General features: G+C 42.1%; 1 protein-coding gene across 1 annotated transcript in view; it reads right to left on the bottom strand.

The window, feature by feature from the left end:
* The window catches only part of Atg10 (autophagy related 10), a 265,367-nt gene extending 247,206 nt beyond the window's left edge, over nt 1-18,161 (bottom strand). The window contains exons 1-2 of the mRNA XM_036207102.1: nt 18,105-18,161; nt 1,766-1,882 (exon numbers count right to left, since the gene is read on the bottom strand). Of these exons, the coding sequence (XP_036062995.1) occupies nt 1,766-1,870 (105 nt within the window). The 5' untranslated portion in view covers nt 1,871-1,882; nt 18,105-18,161. The remainder of the gene's footprint in view (nt 1-1,765; nt 1,883-18,104) is intronic.
* Nucleotides 18,162-18,420: the final 259 nt, after the last annotated feature.

Genomic DNA, 18,420 nt, shown 5'->3' on the forward strand with positions numbered 1-18,420 from the left:
AGAGGTAGCCAGACAAGGCACTGGAGGGGTAGGATCGGCCATCATGGTGTCTAGAAACATATTCAGCATTATCTTCTTCTGTTGTGGGAAACAGGTGCTGACTGCGAGCTCTGTGTAACCAAAGGACGGTCCTTCAAAGACAGCTGTCGGGAGCTTCAGGGCTTCCTTCAGAAACTGGTCAAGCTTGCCAAATATCATCAAGCCATTGGAATCTGACATCTGGGAGAAAATGTAAATGAAGGGATAGGTTGCAGGGTCTGGCAAAGGTATAGTGCAGTCCGGCGGTGTTCTCTGGAGAACTCTGCTCGGTCTACCTCCAGCGTCCAGAGTCTGGGAACCAAGAGCAAGACCTCTTCCCGATCCTTGGTCCTCCGCTTCCTCCTCCGCCCTGCCTTGTGGGCGTGACCATTACCGAAGCCTCAATGGGGGTTGGAACTTCCAGGCCAATGCTGGGATGGCTATCCACTACAGTTTAAAGGTTTCTGATCATTGCTGTGATTCACGCCTGTAATCCCAGCTCAAGGGAACCAGGCAGGACTGTTATGAATTCAAGGCTGTGTGAGTGGAAACCAGGCCGCATCACCAAGTGAGACCCTGTCTCTGAGTTAGAGACAGCTGAATCACCAGGGAGAGAGATGATCTGAGAACCAGTGAGAGCTAGGTTCAGGTAAATGATCCCAGAGAACCCATGGCTTCTTCCCAGTGACATTTTGGGCCCAGTCAGGACCTGCATCTCCCTGCTCAGTTCTAATCATGGGAATCTGGCCTAAAATGTTCAGGGTTTTTAGATGCACACTGGAAGATGAACCATGATACAGATAAGCAAGAGCCTGAGCCACTCATGAAATCAACTGAAATGTCAGGCAGGGAGAATGGTCTCTAAAAAGATTGCAGATAATACTCAAAAAGCTTTTTAGCAGAGAGTGTCACACGCTGTATGTGTGGAAATTAAAAGAGTATATAAAGCTTTTACATTATTCTGGGATAGAAGCAAAAAGAAAAACATTCTGTAATATTTTTATGTAATAAGAAATTCCCAAACACACAATTCTTAATACTTCAGATTTTGTGACCACTGGCCTTTACTTGATTTCAGGATTACCATTACTCTCTAGACAAAAATAGTATCCTGAGAAACCTACAATATACCTGGCTGTGGTGGAACAAGCCTGTAACCCCAGTACTTGAGAGGCAGAGGCAGGTGAGAGGGTGTTCAGTGTCATCCCTGACAACATATGAATAACAAGGACAGGCCCTATCTCAAAACCAAGAGAGAACAAACATTTATAATGTAAACAGGTGGTTTGAAGCACCAGAGAAACATCTGTTTACATAGAAATAATTAATATTGTAAAGGTCCTTAGCTATAAGTTCATGAAGGTCATCTAAGGACTTTCTAGATAACACTTCATTAGCCAAATAATTGAGTATATAGAGCTGGAATAATAAAATGAACATCTATTTTAAAGAATGCTTTTAATGTTATGCCTTTTGCTAAATCAACATCACTTTTTTAACTTCCTATTGATTGCTGAGGTTTTTATATAACAGAATAAACAGCCCTCCCCTGAAAACAGAAATAGGAATCCCTGTTGTAGCCAGTGTGGTGACAAATGCCTGTGACCCGTCACCTGGGAGACAAGGCTGGGAGGACTGCCTGAGTGTGAAGGCAGCCTGGGATACACAGAAAGTACCAGGCTAGCTACGAGGCACAGCAAGACCCCATGTCAAAACACAGAAACGAAGAAATGCTTTTCCTGCTCACCTTGGCTGTTCTCCATTCCCAACCATCGCCTATCTGTTGTGAATGTCTGATGAATTCTGCACAATAACGTTGGAAGCTTTTTTCTCCTAAGAACTCATCTTCCATGTTAAATGAGAACTGCAATAAAAACGAAGAAAACAGTGTTGGGGTAGGACAATGGAAACCATCCTGGGGTCAGTCATGAGAGATCTCCCTTTCCATATTCTCACCCTGTCTTCCTTTATGTTCTACACGACACGAAACCTAAAAGCCTATGCGTAAAACAGAGTGGTTATCTGTGGAGCCTTCTCTGTTGGACTTTCAGTTGAGAGGGATTTTTGTCTGGTTTTCTTTTTGAATTGCTGGGCATTGAACCCAGGGCCTGAACATGCTAAACATACACCCTACAAATTAACGGATCATTTGACCACACATTCTAGGGTGTTTGTTTGTCTTTATAAGGACAAGGGTGATGCTGAATGTAGTATAATTCCTCACTGTTAATTTTATCTGATTCTAAGATAATGCTTTCAAATATGCTCCTTAGAATATGTCTGCTTCCTGACTCAGCTCTTACACTGACTGTTACAGCAACACATGGGGGCCAACTGCCCTTCATGCTTTATTAGAAGGGTCAACTCTCCAGCAAATATTGTTGCAAAGCTTGAAATTGCTTTCCAAGGTATAAAGTTAATTAATTAGTACTAGATCAAAATCACAAATGTGACATACCAAGAAATACTCATATATTTGTTGTAGAAAGCTGTTCAAAACATAATATATTGTTTACAGAAAGAATTTTAGCACATAAGAAAAATGGCAGATCATGTAGTTGAGGCCTCTCAATGAAAGAAGCCAGATACAACAAACGCTCATTGTCATTAGCTATGAGCATCAGCACTGCTGCTTATTATATCAACTGCTATGGAAGACACTTCACATCTCCATTTGATCCCCTCACAACCCAAAGGTGTGTCATCTCCATTCCTTCAATGACAAATCAAAAGGAATCTGTTCACAAACACAAATAAAAAGGGACTCAGGGCCATGACCTGTCTATACAAGCTGACTGCCAACCCACTATGCAGATTGTCCAAATTCAGATTAACCTATATAAGAATGTGTCTATTCACCCAATAATAAAAGTTGGATGCATATTAAGTAGGCACTGTGCAGAGAGAAAGTTAGATATGAAAAAAGCAGACACTTTGCCTTGTAAGAGCTTACGTTCTAAGAAAGGGAGATAAACAAAAAACCAACCATTTCAGTGGAAAGTGCCTTAACAAGCCTCCATTCACTACCTGTGACTGTGACTTGGGTTGTGAGTGACTGACACCACCTGCAGCCTGGCTGTGGCACACTGGTTCTGCAGCATGATGACCATAAATCTGCTCCTGAGAGATGAATGTATGTTCACAAACCATATTCTTGTATCCTAATATGGAGTTTAATTACACAAACCAATAAAATATAGGAAGACAACTGTAATCCTCTTCAATTACATATATCATAAATGCCCCAATAAGGGCCAAATAAAGGCATGCCTCTATAGGAAAAGCAAGCTGCTATTGAGCAAGGTTAAGGACAGTGTAACTGAAAACCTACAAACCCACGATTCTATATTCAATCAGCTGTACAAATGGCTTGAGATCTTCCTTTTAAATCAAAACTAGAAGTTTAGATGGTGTATCCTGGGTTCCATCAAGAATAAACTATGATGTGAGTATGGTGGCAAACCTGTAATTCTAGTATCTGAGAGGTGAAAGCAGAAAGATCAGGAGTTCAAGACATCCTCTTCATCACAGAGGTCAAAGCCAACCTGGGCTATGTGAGGCTCTGTCTTTAAAGGTGTGTTGAGGGGGAGGGGGTGTGAACAATAAATTTCAATCAAGTACCTACACCCAAAAGAAAATGAATTCTTTGGCCATGCATTCTAATTTTAACAAACACACTTTTATATTTTACATTTTAATTAATTTTTCTGGCATATACTTTTTTTTTCTTTTTTATGAATCTTCCTATGTAGTCCAAACTTGTCTGAACTGACTATATAGACAAGGCTGGCCTGGAGCTTATAGCTATCCTCCTGCCTCTGTTTCCCAAGAGCTGTGATTATAGGCACACACTACCATGCCTGGCTCTTAGGAAGTAATACACTCAGGGGTTTTTTGGTTGTTTGTTTCTGTTTATTTGTTTATCTATCTGTTTTTGAAACAGGATTTCACTCTGTACCTCTGGCTAGCCTGAAACTTGCTATGCAGCTCAAGCTAGACTCAAACTTGCCAAAACCTGAGGCTCCTGCCTCTGCCTTCTATATGCTAGGATAACAGGCAAACACACACTGCCCCCTAGTCTGGCCATATTCTTAGTATGGCAACACTTGACACCTCGATTTTATGTGTAGGTAGCTGTCCATATGTCTCCGGGAATCATTTGTAATTTCCCACAGGTGTTTCTAAGGTTCTATCCAAACATTAAGAACCTCTGTGCACAAGGACAGGAGAAAAGCTGAGACAAGCCTCGGGAACACCAATGTTTCAAGTGCCTTAGAGAACCAACAACGGCTTAGAGAATAAGAAAACAGCATTCAGAGGTCCCCGATCTCTCCAAGACATTTATCATGAAGGGGTGTTGAATTTTGTCAAAGGCTTTTTCAGCATCTAATGAGATGATCATGTGGGTTTTTTTCTTTCAGTCTGTTTATATGGTGGATTACACTGACAGATTTTGTTTTTATGTTGAACCATCCTTGCATTTCTGGGATGAAGTCTATTTGATCATTGAAAGTCACAGTATCAGCTCAGGACCCCAAAGGCCAAGTTCTCAGCACAAAGGAGATTTATTTGCTTTAGAGGGACAGAGAACAGGAAGTAAGAGACAAACGCAGGAGATAGAGGACAAGAGATAAGAGGAAAGGAATAAGGGGGAGGGGCCAGGGATATTTCCTAGAGCAATAAGACAACTAAAGAAGATCAAGGGGATACAAATGGGGAAGTAAGAAGTCAAAGTATTGCTATTTGCAGATGACATGACAAGTATATATAAGTGACCCCAAAAATTCTACCAGGGAGCTCCTATAGCTGATAAACACCTTTAACAAATTGGCTGGATACAAGATTAACTTAAAAATCAGTAGCTCTTATATATGTGTGTGTGTGTGTGTGTGTGTGTGTGTGTGTGTGTGTGTGTGACCCTTCTCAATAGCCACAAATAGTATGAAATTTCTTGTGATAACTCTAACCAAGCAAGTGAAAGACCTGTATGATAAAACCTTCCAGTTTTTGAAGAAAGAAATTGAAGAAGAGCAGAAGACGGAAAGCTCGCCCATGCTCACGAACTGGTAGGATTAACATAGTAAAAATGGCCATCCTACCAAAAGCAGTCTACAAATTCGATGCAATCCCCATCAATTCCAACACAGTTCTCTATGGACCTTGAAAGAAAAATACTCAACTTCATATGGGAAAAAAGAAAAAAAAAAAAAAAGAAACAGAAACCCAGGACAGCTCAAACAATCCTATACAACAAAAGAATTTCTAGAGGTATCACTACCCCTGATTTCAAGCTGTACTACAGAGTTACAGTAATAGAAACCACATGGTATTATCATAAAAACAGATGGGTCAATCAACAGAATTTAATCAAAGACGCAGATGTAAATCCACACATCCATGGACTCCTGATTTTTTTGATGAAGAAGCCAGAAATAGACAATGGAAAAAAGAAAATACACATCTTCAACAAATGGTGCTGGTCCAACTGGATGTCCACATGTAAAAGAATGAAATTAGACCCATACTTATCACCTTGTACAAAACTTAAGTCCAAGTGGATCAAAGACCTTAACATAAAATCAGATGCACTGAACCTAATAGAAGAGAAAGTAGGGAATAGTCCTGAACACAGTGGCACAGGAGACAAGTTCCTGAACAGATCACCAAAGCACAAACTAAGACCTACAATTAATAAATGATCATGAAACTGAAAAGCTTCTATAAGGCAAAGGATACCATTATTTGGATAAACAACAGCCTACAAAATGAGAAAAGATTTTTTACCACCTCCACATCTAACAGAAGGCTAATATCCAAAATATATAAAGAACTTAGGAAATATATATATCAAAATATATAAAGAACTCAACAAACCAAATAGTCCAATTTTTAAAAAATGGGGTACATATCTAAACAGAGAACTTTCAACAGAGGAAAACTCAAACAGCCAAGAAATACTTAAAGAAATGTTCAACATTCATTTCCTCTTATACCTGTCAGAACAGCTAAGATCAAAAACACAGGCAACTGTTGTTGGATTTTCTTTTACTCTAGTCCCACCTTGGAACACCAAAACGTTGTGTTGTTGTTGCTCTTTTGTGGGGTTTATTCTTAATTATAAATGCCTGGCCTTTAGCTTGGCTTGTTTCTTGGCAGCTTTTTAAAAATTATCCTGTCTACCTTTTGTCTCTGGGCTTTTACCTTTCTCTATTTTCTGTATATTTTTTCTTTACTTCTTACTTTGTGGCTTGCTGTGTAGCTGGGTGGCTGGCCCTTGGAGTCCTCCTCTTCTCCTTTTCTTGCTTCTTCTTCCTCTCCTCCCAGATTTCTCTTTCTATGTCTGCCAGCCCCACCTATCCTTTCTTCTGCCTCACTATTGACCATTCAGTTCTCTTTAGACCATCAGGTGTTTTACACAGGCAAAGAATAACAGCTTCACAGAGTTAAACAAATAAAACATAAAGGAATACAACACATCTCTGCATCATTAAACAAATGTTCCAGAGAATAAACAAATGTAACACACCTTAAAATATTCTACAACAAGTAACAGCTCATGCTGGAGAGGATATGGAGCAAGGAGAACACTCCTCCATTGCTGGTGGGAGCAACTTGTACAGTTGCTTTGCAAATCAATATGGCAGTTTCTCAGAAAATTGAAATTGAGCTACCTCAAGACCCAGCTATACCACTCCTGGGCATATACCCAAGGACGTTCTATCTTACCACAAAGACACTTGATCAACAATGTACATAGCAGCTTTATTCCTAATAGCCAGAAATTGGAAACAACCTAGATGTCCCTCAACTGAAGAATGGATTTAAAAAAAAAAAAAAGTGGTAATTTACACAATGAAGTATTACTCAGCTGTTAAAAACAATGACATCATGAAATTTACAGGCAAATGGATGGATCTAGAAAACATCATCCTGAATAAGATAACTCAGACCCAGAAACACAAACATGGTATGTACTCACTTATAAGTGGTTATTAGCTGTAAAATAAAGGATAACTATGCTACAATCCACAGACCCAGTGAAGCTAAGTAACAGGGAGGGCTCAAGGGCGGAATGCATGGATGTGCTGGGGTAAAGGTGGCACAGAAATTGTGGAAGTGGCCAACCCACAGTGGTAACTGGTCCAGCTTGAAACCCATGCTGAGAGGGAAGCCAGGTCTGACATTGTCAGAGGGCCAGGAACCAGAGGCTAGATAGCCCAGAGACCTAGAATAGAACCAAACACGACCAGAAAAAAAACCAAAAACAAAAACAAAAAACAATGAAATGATTCTTAACGATACTCTTCTACACTCACAGACCAGAACCTAGCATAACTGTCATCAGAGAGGCTCCATCCAGCAACTGATGGGAACAGATGCAGACCCATAGCCAAACATTAGGCAGAGCATGAGGAATCCTGAGGAAGATGGAGAGGAAAGAGTGTAAGAGCCACAGGGGTCAAGGACACCACAAGAAAACCCACAGAATCAACTAATCTGGGCTCATAGGGGCTCATGGAGACTGAACCACCAACCAGGAAGTCTGTCTGGGTCTGACCTAGGTCCTATACGTTACGGCTGTGTAGCTTGGTCTTCCTGTGGAATTTCTAACAGTGGGAGTAGGGCTACCTCTGACTCTTTTGCCTCCTTTGGGGACCCTTTTCCTCCTAGTGGGTTGCCTTGTCCAGCCTTAATATGAGGGGATGTACCTAGTCTTGTTGCAACTTGATATGCCATGTTTGGTTGACATCCCCAGGAGGCCTGCCCTTTTCTGAAGGGAAACAAGGAGAAGTGGATCTGGGGAAGAGGGGAGGTCGGGGAAAGGTACTGGGAGGAGAGGAGGGAGAGGAAACTGCATTCAGGATGTAATATATGAGAGAAGAATTTTTTTTACAAAAAAGAAGGTAAGATAGCAAAAAGGTTTAAGAATGGCAGTGAAGGGGGGAAAACTGGGAATATGAGACTCACATCTGAGGTCTCAATGTGAACAGGGTCAGTATACTCAGATCAGACCGCAGGTTCTGATGGTCTCAGTGTGAAGACGGAAACAGTATTCCCAGCAGATTGCATGCAAATATGCTTGGCACTCAGGAAGTTCCAAACACTGAGATGTTCGGATTCCCTCTCAAGACAGTATCACAGGCATCTACTACCACTGGACAGGGATAGTAGGTGCTATGGCTTAGAAACTGAATCGCACGATCCTCAAAGAACAGGGATTTTCACCTAATGTTGAAGAGGCAATGACCTAAAATGGGTGTCGGAGAAATGGGGGCATCAACAAAACATTTATGGGGAGAAGAAAAAAAAATGGCCTTCCACTCCAGGACTTCAGGATTGTTTTAGATGTCAGCTTTGTTTTAAACTCCTTAGTGGACGCACTGATCTGTGAAGATGTTCCTATCATGTCAGAGTTACATATGCACACTGCTTCACACTGTGTCGACCCCCAAACCCAGCCTGGCGCTCAACTGTGCACAGTGGTAGAAACAGTTAGCTCAAGATTGGTCATGACCTCTTTTGACCTCAAAATAACTTTCCTTGAGAATACAGAATGTGGTAAAGCGCAGAAAGGCCTGGGAGTTTAGGAATTGTCTTTACCATGAACATGCGCTCCTGAGATCAAGGCAAAGTTCAGAAGGCAAGGAAGCAGGAAACTGGCTGAGGAAGACAAAGTTGGAGGGGGGGGGGGGGTTCATGCAGAAGTCACCATCTCCTACAAGGACTCTGTTGATGACTGTGGCTTCCCCAGACTACACATACTCAATGGTGCTAAAATTCAGTGTGACCCCAATGAAGAAAGCACCTAGAGGAAGAGTCAGAGTTAACCAAGCAAAGGGGGAGGGGCAGGGAGGAAATGCAAATGAGGGGTTTGGTTTGGGGAGTTTTGTTTGTATGTTTGATTTGGTTCTTTTTTTTTTTTTTTTTTTTTTGGGAGCTGAGGATCGAACCCAGGGCCTTGCGCTTACCACTGAGCTAAATCCCCAACTTAGTTCGTTTTTTTAAGGCACAGTATTGATATGTAGCTCTGGCTAGCTTGGTACTTACTAAAGAGTCCAACCTAGCCTCAGCCCTGTGATCCTCTCTCCTCGATGTACTGAGTGCTGGGCTAGCAGATGTGGATCACCATGCCCATCTCAAGAAGTCCTGGGACTGCAATGTAGAGGTGTGGTGCCCCTGGCAGGAGGGAGGGAAGCACCAGTGAACTTCTGACAGGATCTGTACTTTTGTTGTCTGTGGAGACAGTGATTGAAGTCAGGTAAAAGGCTCTTGGTAACCCAAGAGAGTCAGAGATGCTGTGCAGAGTGAAGAGTGGGTGTAGAACAGGCAGGAGAGAGGATTCAAATGCAGAAAAGGAAAGGTCTGAGCATGATTCCAAGCTCTCTGCCTTTAGGTGGCAGCGCATTTCAACAGAGATCCCTGGATGAAGACAGAGTTAGGAGAGAGGTAGGTTCATTTAGCATGGGTTTGACAGAGTGTTTGTAGATCCACAAATGACAGGTCCAGCAGGCATTTTGAGATGAGTCCATCTCAGAAGGGAAGAACTCTCAGCTAGAGATAACGATCCCACATCAGCATCATACAGACGGCAAGAGTCTATGTCATCACTTAGAGAAAGAATGTAGAACTAGACTAGGGGACGGAATTAGGGCTGTCTGTCCTAAAGATGGGGTTTCCAACTGTATGATCCTGACATACTCCAATATAAATAATATAATTTATGCCTGGTGGTGTACATCTTTAATCCCAGCACTCAGGAGACAGAGGTAAGTTTATCTCTGTCAGTTTGAGGTCAACGTAGTCTATACAGTGAGTTAAAGGCCAGCCAGGGCTACATAGTGAGACATAGTCTCAAAATAATAAATAAATAAGAATCAATTTAAAAAACAGAAAACACACAAAAACACAATATATACTTATGATTGTTAAAATTCCTAGCCAACTCTTAATAACAAAATAGAAAAGCACTCTATCCCCTAAGCCCTCCAGGTACTTGAGATTTACTGAACTATTAAAAATGCTAGTTGAAACATAAAATTTCATTCAATAGTTATACTTTATCTAATTAACATCACTATGCTATTAGCAAGATGACTGAACATCAAAACATTAATTAATATTGGGTTGTATACTTTTAAAATTATCTAAGAACTGAGCTTTGCTGAAGGATGTCATATATTATAATGCAAACAGCTTGATTACCAAATCGGAAAGTACACCATATTAAAAGGGTATTAATCTCCACACAGATCCTCAAATGTACCATAATGAAACACAGTGAATAACTATTTCTTTGCTCAAGTAAGAATATCTCAACTCAATAAAAAAATAAAAACATTACAATCAACATTTTTACTCACACTTTCAAGATTGGATTCTCCCTCTTCCTCTGCCATGTTCCCTGACTAGCAAAAGCAGAAATCATGGTCTCAGAACTTCCTCTATAGAATGGCTAGAAGTGTAGCCAAAATGAAATAATTACAAATGCAGCTCATTGGCCAATAACAGCAACAATAATCCCATTTGCCTTAAAAACCTAGTGCATGTAAACTATGTGTTTCTAGACAAGTTGCCTTATTTTGATGGGTCCGGAGAGAACCTTATACTGCAGCTCATTCAGGCCAGGACTACTACAAAGACCAGGCTAACCTTAAACTTGAGGGAATTCCCCTACTTCAACCTCTCCAATGCTGAGATTACAGATGTGAGGCACCATACCCAACCAGACTAGCTGAGTGTGGAGATACATAACTGTAATCTCAGCATTTGGGAGGTGGATGCAGAAAGGTCAATAGTTCAAGGCTATCCTCCCTCTGCAATATAGCAAGTTGGAGACCAGCCTGGTCTACAAGGGAACCTGTCTCAAAAACACAATTTAAAAAAAAAAATTTAGGCTTTAGAGATAACAACAGAACAATCATGAATGTTCAGTAAAAAGATGAATTTTAGCTAGGAGTTGTGGCCCATGCCTTTAATCCTAACACTTGGAAAGCTTCTTCTAAGGCAGGAAAATCTCAATTCTCCTCTCATCTTAAACAATACGCCTTTCAATCCTAATTATATGTAAAAATTGGAAATGAGTCACAGCCCCTTGTGTCTTAGTGCAGAATGAGCCGATACACCTGCTTGGCCTGAGTCTTGATCTGGCTGCACAGGTTGGATGTTTCTGTAGTTGCTGTTTTCTTTCTGTTTTGTTTTGTTTCGCTTTCTTTAATTCAACACAAACCTTTTCACAGTCACCTCAGCAGAATTCAAAGATGGAAAAGAGAACCATTTTTTCCTACCTTTCCAATCTCGGGGTCAGCCCTCCATGGCGAGAGTAGAGAAGCTCCCCCTGGTGCTGTGCAGCTCCAGTGAGCAGGAATTCCACAGATGACCACTCTTCAGAAGAGCTCGTTTAGCTAAAAACTGCTTGCTCACTATGTATTTTTATGTGAACTTTCATCTGATGTGTGGAACTAAATCTATGTGTGTGTGTGTGTGTGTGTGTGTGTGTGTGTGTGTGTGTGTGTGAGATTTTTTTCTTGCAAAAGGTATTTCTTTTGATGAATCAATAAGTTAGTGTATATTGAATCATGATTTTATAAATATATAAACACACACACACACATACACACACACATATAATAGAGCAAGCTATGCATATACTTAAACATTAAAGATCAGTTTTCACTAATGAGAGGAAGCAGCTTCATCTATGCTTGTCCTTCCTGGGAAGACTCCTACAGGTCTGACCATGACAGGTGAACCAGCAATGTCAGGATAAAGGTAATGGGACTGATGGGACACTAAAGCACACAGGAGTCGACTGGGGCAGAAAGGGACCCACTGCAAGGACAGCAGGGAGTTAAGGAAGGACAGTGGAGGAGACAGATGAATAAGAACACAATACAATGACATACATGTATGAAAATATCATAAAATTATCAATCATGTCATATGCTAACTTGAAAATTTAAAAACCACACTAAAAAAGAATTCCACAGTATTATAACTGTAAACATAGATTATGTCCTTTTAAAGCATGCCATTTCAAACCAGGTGTCTTAGTTATGGTTTCTGTTGCTGTGAAGAGACACCATGACCACAGCAACTCTAATAAGGAGAATATTTACTTGGAGTGCCTCGCTCACAATTTCAGAAGTTCAGTCCATTATCATCATGATGGGGAGCATGGTGTCATGTAGGCATGGTGCTGGCTACATCTTGATCAGAAGGCAATAGGAAGTGGACTGTCACATTGGACGCTTGAGTATATATGAAACCTCAAAGCCCGCCTCCACAGTCACACACTCCCTCTAACAAGACCACACCTACTACACAAGGCCACACCTCCTAATAATTATTCCCTGAGATTATGGAGGCAATTACATTCAAACTACTACACCAGGCATGGTGGCACAAGCTTATGGGTAGGTTATCAGACACTTAAACTGAAGCAGAAGTTATCACTTGAGTCTGTGAGCTTAAGACTGGTCTGTACAACATAAGACCTTGTACTAACAAGGGAGAGGGTAAGAGAGGATGAGGGAGGGGCAGGGAGACAATTTTAGCTATGAGAGCTAAACATTAACATTTTCAACAACTTGGCTTGAACTCATATAAACTTGAAACATGTAAATCACACACTTTGCAGGGTCCCCTGGCAGAGGTCCTCTAGCTGAGAGCAGGCTAGTAAGTGCAGATTTCATGTGAAATTCAATGCCTTGACCAAAAAATGTACATGATTCCATATGACCCCAAATAAATATTTCTAATTATGACCACAGAAATGACTGAGAAGCAATCATGCCAGAAAATTGAGACCAAAAGTAGATCATTTGGTAGGGGTGGTGGCTAAAGCCTGGATTTCACAACACAACGGCAGCCTGGGTGGGGCAGACCAATCACTAGCATGGGAAGGCAGTTCAGTCTTGCAGCTCCCTAGCAGGTCAACTCTCCCTGCCATCTCACCATACATACCACCAATCAAAGTCTAAACAGGAAGCAACACTGGAGGGAGAAAGCACTGACTGGAGCAGGTATTTTCGCTGACCTCCACAACAGGAAGCACTTCACTTTCCTCCGTTCTGTGTTTCCTCAAAGGAAACACGCTTAGTCATCTTTTTCCTGACGGTCCTCAAGCTCCCTGTTCTAACAACTGTAATGTGCATGGCCCAAGAAGAACGTGATGCACTGCATACTATGTCAGGGTTTCCCTGTGGAACAGCCCTGGCTGTCCTGGAACTCTTTGTAGACCAGGCTGGCCTCGAACTCGCAGAGATAAGCCTGCATCTGCCTCCCGAGTGCTGGGATTAAAAGTGAATTTTTTTTTTTTTTTTAATGTAGAAAGCCAGCACTGGGAAGCTGAGGGGACAGAGTAGCCTTTGAAATATTGGTACAGTCTACCATCATCTTCCCCAAACCCCTAAATGCATAAATTGTAAATGAAATAAAAACACTTCCCAGGTTACAGGCCCAGGGCAGAGAAAGGAGAGAATTGGGAAGAGATCTAATCCTTCCTAACTGCAGTTGTGCCCACCAACCTGCTCTCCCACTGAACACTGAAAAGAAGAATCAACAACATCTACTTGTAGGGAGAGAGAGAAGAGGCACATGCTTCCTGAGTCAGCAACACCAACCCACACAATCCCTCTTCCGTCAGTCGTTAATATCAATGTCAATCAACAAGGGGCCAATAAGAAGCTCTTGAACAAGAAAAAAGACACACATCCATAAAGCTGAAGAGGTCAACACAGTGATGCACATCTGGAATTTCAGCACTTGAGAAGCTGAGGCATGAGGATTGCCAGCTCCAGGCCACCCAAAGTTTCATAGCAAGACCCTGTCTTAAATTTAAAAAAAAAAAAAATAGCCAGGCAGTGGAAGCATTCACTTTTAATCCCAGCACTCAGGAGGCAGAGGCAGGCTTATCTCTGCGAGTTGGAGGCCAGCCTGGTATACAAAGAGTTCCAGGACAGCCAGGACTGTTCCACAGAGAAACCCTGTCTCAAAAAAACCAAAAAAGGTTTAAGATTGAAGAGAGAAAGTCTTTTCTCTATAATGGCGAAAAACCTGAAAAATTATTTACTCTATATTACTAATTTGAAAAGAAAACAAAGCATCTAAAAGCAAGATAACATGGAAAAAAATTGCTAAAATTAAAAAGTGAACTGGGACCCAGGTATGGTGGTAAACACCATAATCCCAGTAACAGGGAGTTGAAGAGGAAGACAGGCAGACCAAGGCTAGCCTGGGCTACATAACAAGTACCAGACTGGGCTGGGTCCCAAGACCCTGACTGAGAATTAGAAAAGAAAAGGAAAAGGGAGTTGGGGTAAGGAAGGAAAATTATAAAAAACCAGAAACATAAAGTCTACATTATAAATAAGAAAAAGAAATATAGAAGTTTGAACAGGGAGGGGGGATCAAATTAGCATTTTAGTATATACTCTTAAATGTTTTCTTGAAACACAGAAGATCAAAATGACTAATAACATGGAACACAGACACAACCCACATGCCTCCTGTCAAGGTGTCAGTCAGTCACAGGTCAACAAGGCTGGGAGAACAGAGCTTCTGCGTCCTCTCTGAAACTACAACCACAATCTTCATCCCCACACTGAATATTCACATCTAAGCGCTGGACAGTCAGCTGTGGTACACTGGACCTTTAAAGAGCTTGAGTGGACAAGAGATTCGACTGGGCAGTTCCAGACTGCAAGCAGTCGGGGCTCCACCACAGAGAAGCAAGGCAAAGGCTTTTCCTGAAAGAACACAGAACAAGGAAAAGGAGGTATCTGAAGCCCATGAGGGGAGCAATGACTATCTTCGAGTCATTCCAGCGGAAATTCCTTAGCTAGAGGCCAGCCACTAGAGAGAGCGTAAGTTTTGTTTTCCTTGGACAGACCAAGGACTGAGTTGAGTTTTTGTTTGCTGATGTGGAACCCATCATGATGGCACCTCAATGACTTCTCAATTATCTGAGCACGGGAAGCTGTGTTTTACAGAAGATGGGGTATGTTTCCTTCTTTCCTTTGACCATCATAAAGCTCAGAACTCCCTCTGAGGCTACCTTTAGTGATTATATGGAAACGGGGGGTGGGGTGCAACTTTTCATAGACTGTATTTTGGTATGACTTATCTTAATGTCATCTTTCTATTTGAGCAGCATATCTTCATGACTATGATTTATCTTTGTTATTATATCATTTATGGGTTATAAGTCACCTCAAATACTTTTGGGACAGATAGGATTTGAATTTCAAATTATAAGCAACACAGATAAAATGGCTAATAGAAAAGAAACCAGATAACAAGACAGGAAGCAAAAACGATACATACTGAGCCCTCAGTATCATCCTGAGAGATTTCAAACTTTTAAAAGGAAGTATAAATCATAGCTTTGCTTTCAACAATCAGTAATCAACTTTATATGAAAATTTTTAAGCTGAAAAGAACATTAATTCCATACAATAAAATCAATGATAAATTGTACAATGCTGTTTAAGGAATTAGTATGGGTTGATGTAATAATTGAAAATAGCATCAAGAACTGCATAACTAAAATCCTCATAGCATCTCTATGAGGTATGTTAGTATGATTTTTCTCTACAGATAAGGAAATTGAGATACAAGATAAGTAGCTTGTTCTAACTGTTAAAGGTAGTAACTCAACCAAAAGCATCTGAACATTACAACCATGGTCTAGAGGAAAGGAGACTTTTCAGCTTCTCCTGGAATTATTAATTGAAACAAACTGGTAGCATTGACTAAGAGTTGGGGGGGTGGTGGTGGCAGATAATGACCCTAGGAATAGGTTGAAATGTCAGAGTGGACAAGTAAACAGCCTGACTAGATAGTAGGTTGAGGACTACTGGAAAATCTGGGGAACAGGAAGCAAGCAGTTTACAAAGAGCCTTCAAACTCAAAAGACTCTATTTAAAACCATGAGCAATAGCAAACCATTGTAAGGTTCCAGAACACAAAGGGGTGGATGAAAATATCTTCTGGAAAAAAGAATATACGATGATATGAAATAACCCTAACTTCAAAGGCAAACTACTGGTAATTATTCTCCTTGGCCCCGATAGACCAGTGAGCATTTGATGTACCAAGCATAGTAGAGGAGCCTTATTTCTGCAGAAGATTGCCTCCAGGTGGAGCATATTTTCAGTTGCCCTATTTCCTAAGTGTTTTATAGCCTGTTTGGCCCCTAAAAACATTTGTTTCCAATGTCCCATCACCAAATAATCTCTATAGCTCTTTCTTTTGGATGTTGATTATAAATAATTGTGTATTCAAACATAATTTCTGAGCTCCAAAGCACGTCTTGAGGCTTCAAAGATATTAATATTCACATCAATCCCAGCCTGAAACTACCTACCTATGTAAGCTTTACTGTTTCCCAAAGGGATGCTTTTGTTTCTTAAGTTGGCCGAACACTAAGAAGTGCTATCAAGACATAGCTTGTTCTGGGCACAGGAGTGGATGCCTATGACCTCAGCACTCTAGAGGCTGAGGCAGGAGGAATCTAAGGTCCACACTAGACTGGACTCCGTAAGATCCTGTCTAAAACATAAAAAAAAAAGGTGTGGGGTGGCACAGTTGGCAGAGTGATTGCCTAGCCTGCACAAAGACCTGAGTTCCATTCCCAGAACCATATAAACTGGGCAGTGTGATTGATGCATGCCAGTACTTGGGAAGGAGATGGGAAGATCAGCTCAAGGTCAGCCCCAGCTGCATAGGCAGCACGGGTCTAGTGTAGTCTAGAAATCTGAGAAAGGGAAGATATGATTTTTTAAAGCATTGTCTTACATATCCCACCATGTATAAAAAGATCTTTAACATTATCCTAATCTTGTAGTATTCCATATTCAAATGAATCAAGCTGAGAACTATTTCCACTGGTTCCTTCCATTAAAATATAAATAACAATTTTCTGTTTGTTTTTGCTCATTGAGACAGGATCTGGCTGTGTGTAGTGCAGACTGGATGCAAACTGGAGATGGTTCTGCCTCCAGCTATGACATGCTAGGTTGACAGTGCTGGGCCAGCAAGCTAGGGTGTGATGTTTTCCAAAACTGTGCTCTGGGAGACTTTAACTTCCTCATTACTCGAGTTTATTTTTCGGTTAAGGTTTTCATTTTGTGTCATTTTTTTCCTGTCAATATCTGCAGCTTTGGAAGCAATGAGTAGTAGTAATACCTGGGATCCTAAAGTGGATTTGAGCACTGCACAGGGTCTCTGTTCTCTAACCCTAACAATCGTAAATGTACACTTTTGATACCACAGTAGAGGCCACTATCAGATTATAATGACTCAAAGTAAGCTTCTGGCAAAGAATTACTGAATTTGGAAAGAACAAGCCAATTGACAAAGTATACTCATACCAAGAGAAAATGAGTCTGAACAATGAAGAAAAACCGGTGGCCCTTGGAACCTGCGATGGGCCTGCACTCTCCTTTGAAGAGAGGCTGAGCACAGGTGGCCACCTTGAGCCCAGACCAAATAATCCAGGCCTGAGAGTGCCCACCAGCACTGGGGAGACAGAGGCATGATTGCTTAGAGTTGGAGGCCAGCCTGAGATACACAGTGTGTAGCAGACCCTGTCTCAAAAGCAAACCCACACTATGGGTTTGTTTGTTTGTTTTTTCTTACGTTTGGAAACTATTTACATCTTGTCAGAAGCATGTAACTGCAGAAATTAGGACTCCATTTTGATTGTGAAGGAACATGTAGCCACCCCCGGTTTTACTACCAAAATCCTCATAATTATCACTGCAACTGAAAGCATGTCCTCTACAAATCAGTTCATTATTCCTGTATCCCTGACCCCCGCTTCCCGGGTATGTAGCCTGGGGGGGGTGCGTGTCGGCTGCAAATCTGAAAGCCCTTCAGGTGGGCCTGCCAGTCACTTCACTTCCTTTGTTTCAAGGTCACGTGAGCACGTTCCAAGCACAAGGTTAAAGGTCGCCGGGCGGCCCGCGCCCGCCTCTCCGGCCTGTCGTGCCGGGCTGGCCGCTCCGCCGCCCTTCTCCGGTCCCGGGAGGCGGGCGAGGGCTGCGGAGACCAGAGGAGGAGGCGCCGCGGCTACGAGTACTCACCCGGCTCGCTTGCTCGCCCAGACCCGCAGCCGGCGGCGCGCAGAGGGGCGGGGCGGGGCGGGGCCGGGACGGCGGAGGGGCGGGGCCGGGACGGCGGAGGGGCGGGGCGGGAGGAGGAGCCCCGCCCGCGCCGCTGTGAGCATGCGCAGCGGGACGCGGGGCGCCCGGGGGACGTCCAAAGGAGACCTTCCTGCAACCTGTGCACCCGCGTCCCTTCCCAAAACCTAATCCACTGGGTGACGTCAGCCGGGCAGGGGCGACCCAGAGCCAGGGTGCCTGCACACTCACTCCAATTCGCTATCTGATACCCTCACTA

This window comes from Onychomys torridus, chromosome 15 (assembly GCF_903995425.1).
Source record: "Onychomys torridus chromosome 15, mOncTor1.1, whole genome shotgun sequence".
In the NCBI taxonomy this organism is placed as follows: Eukaryota; Metazoa; Chordata; class Mammalia; order Rodentia; family Cricetidae; genus Onychomys; species Onychomys torridus.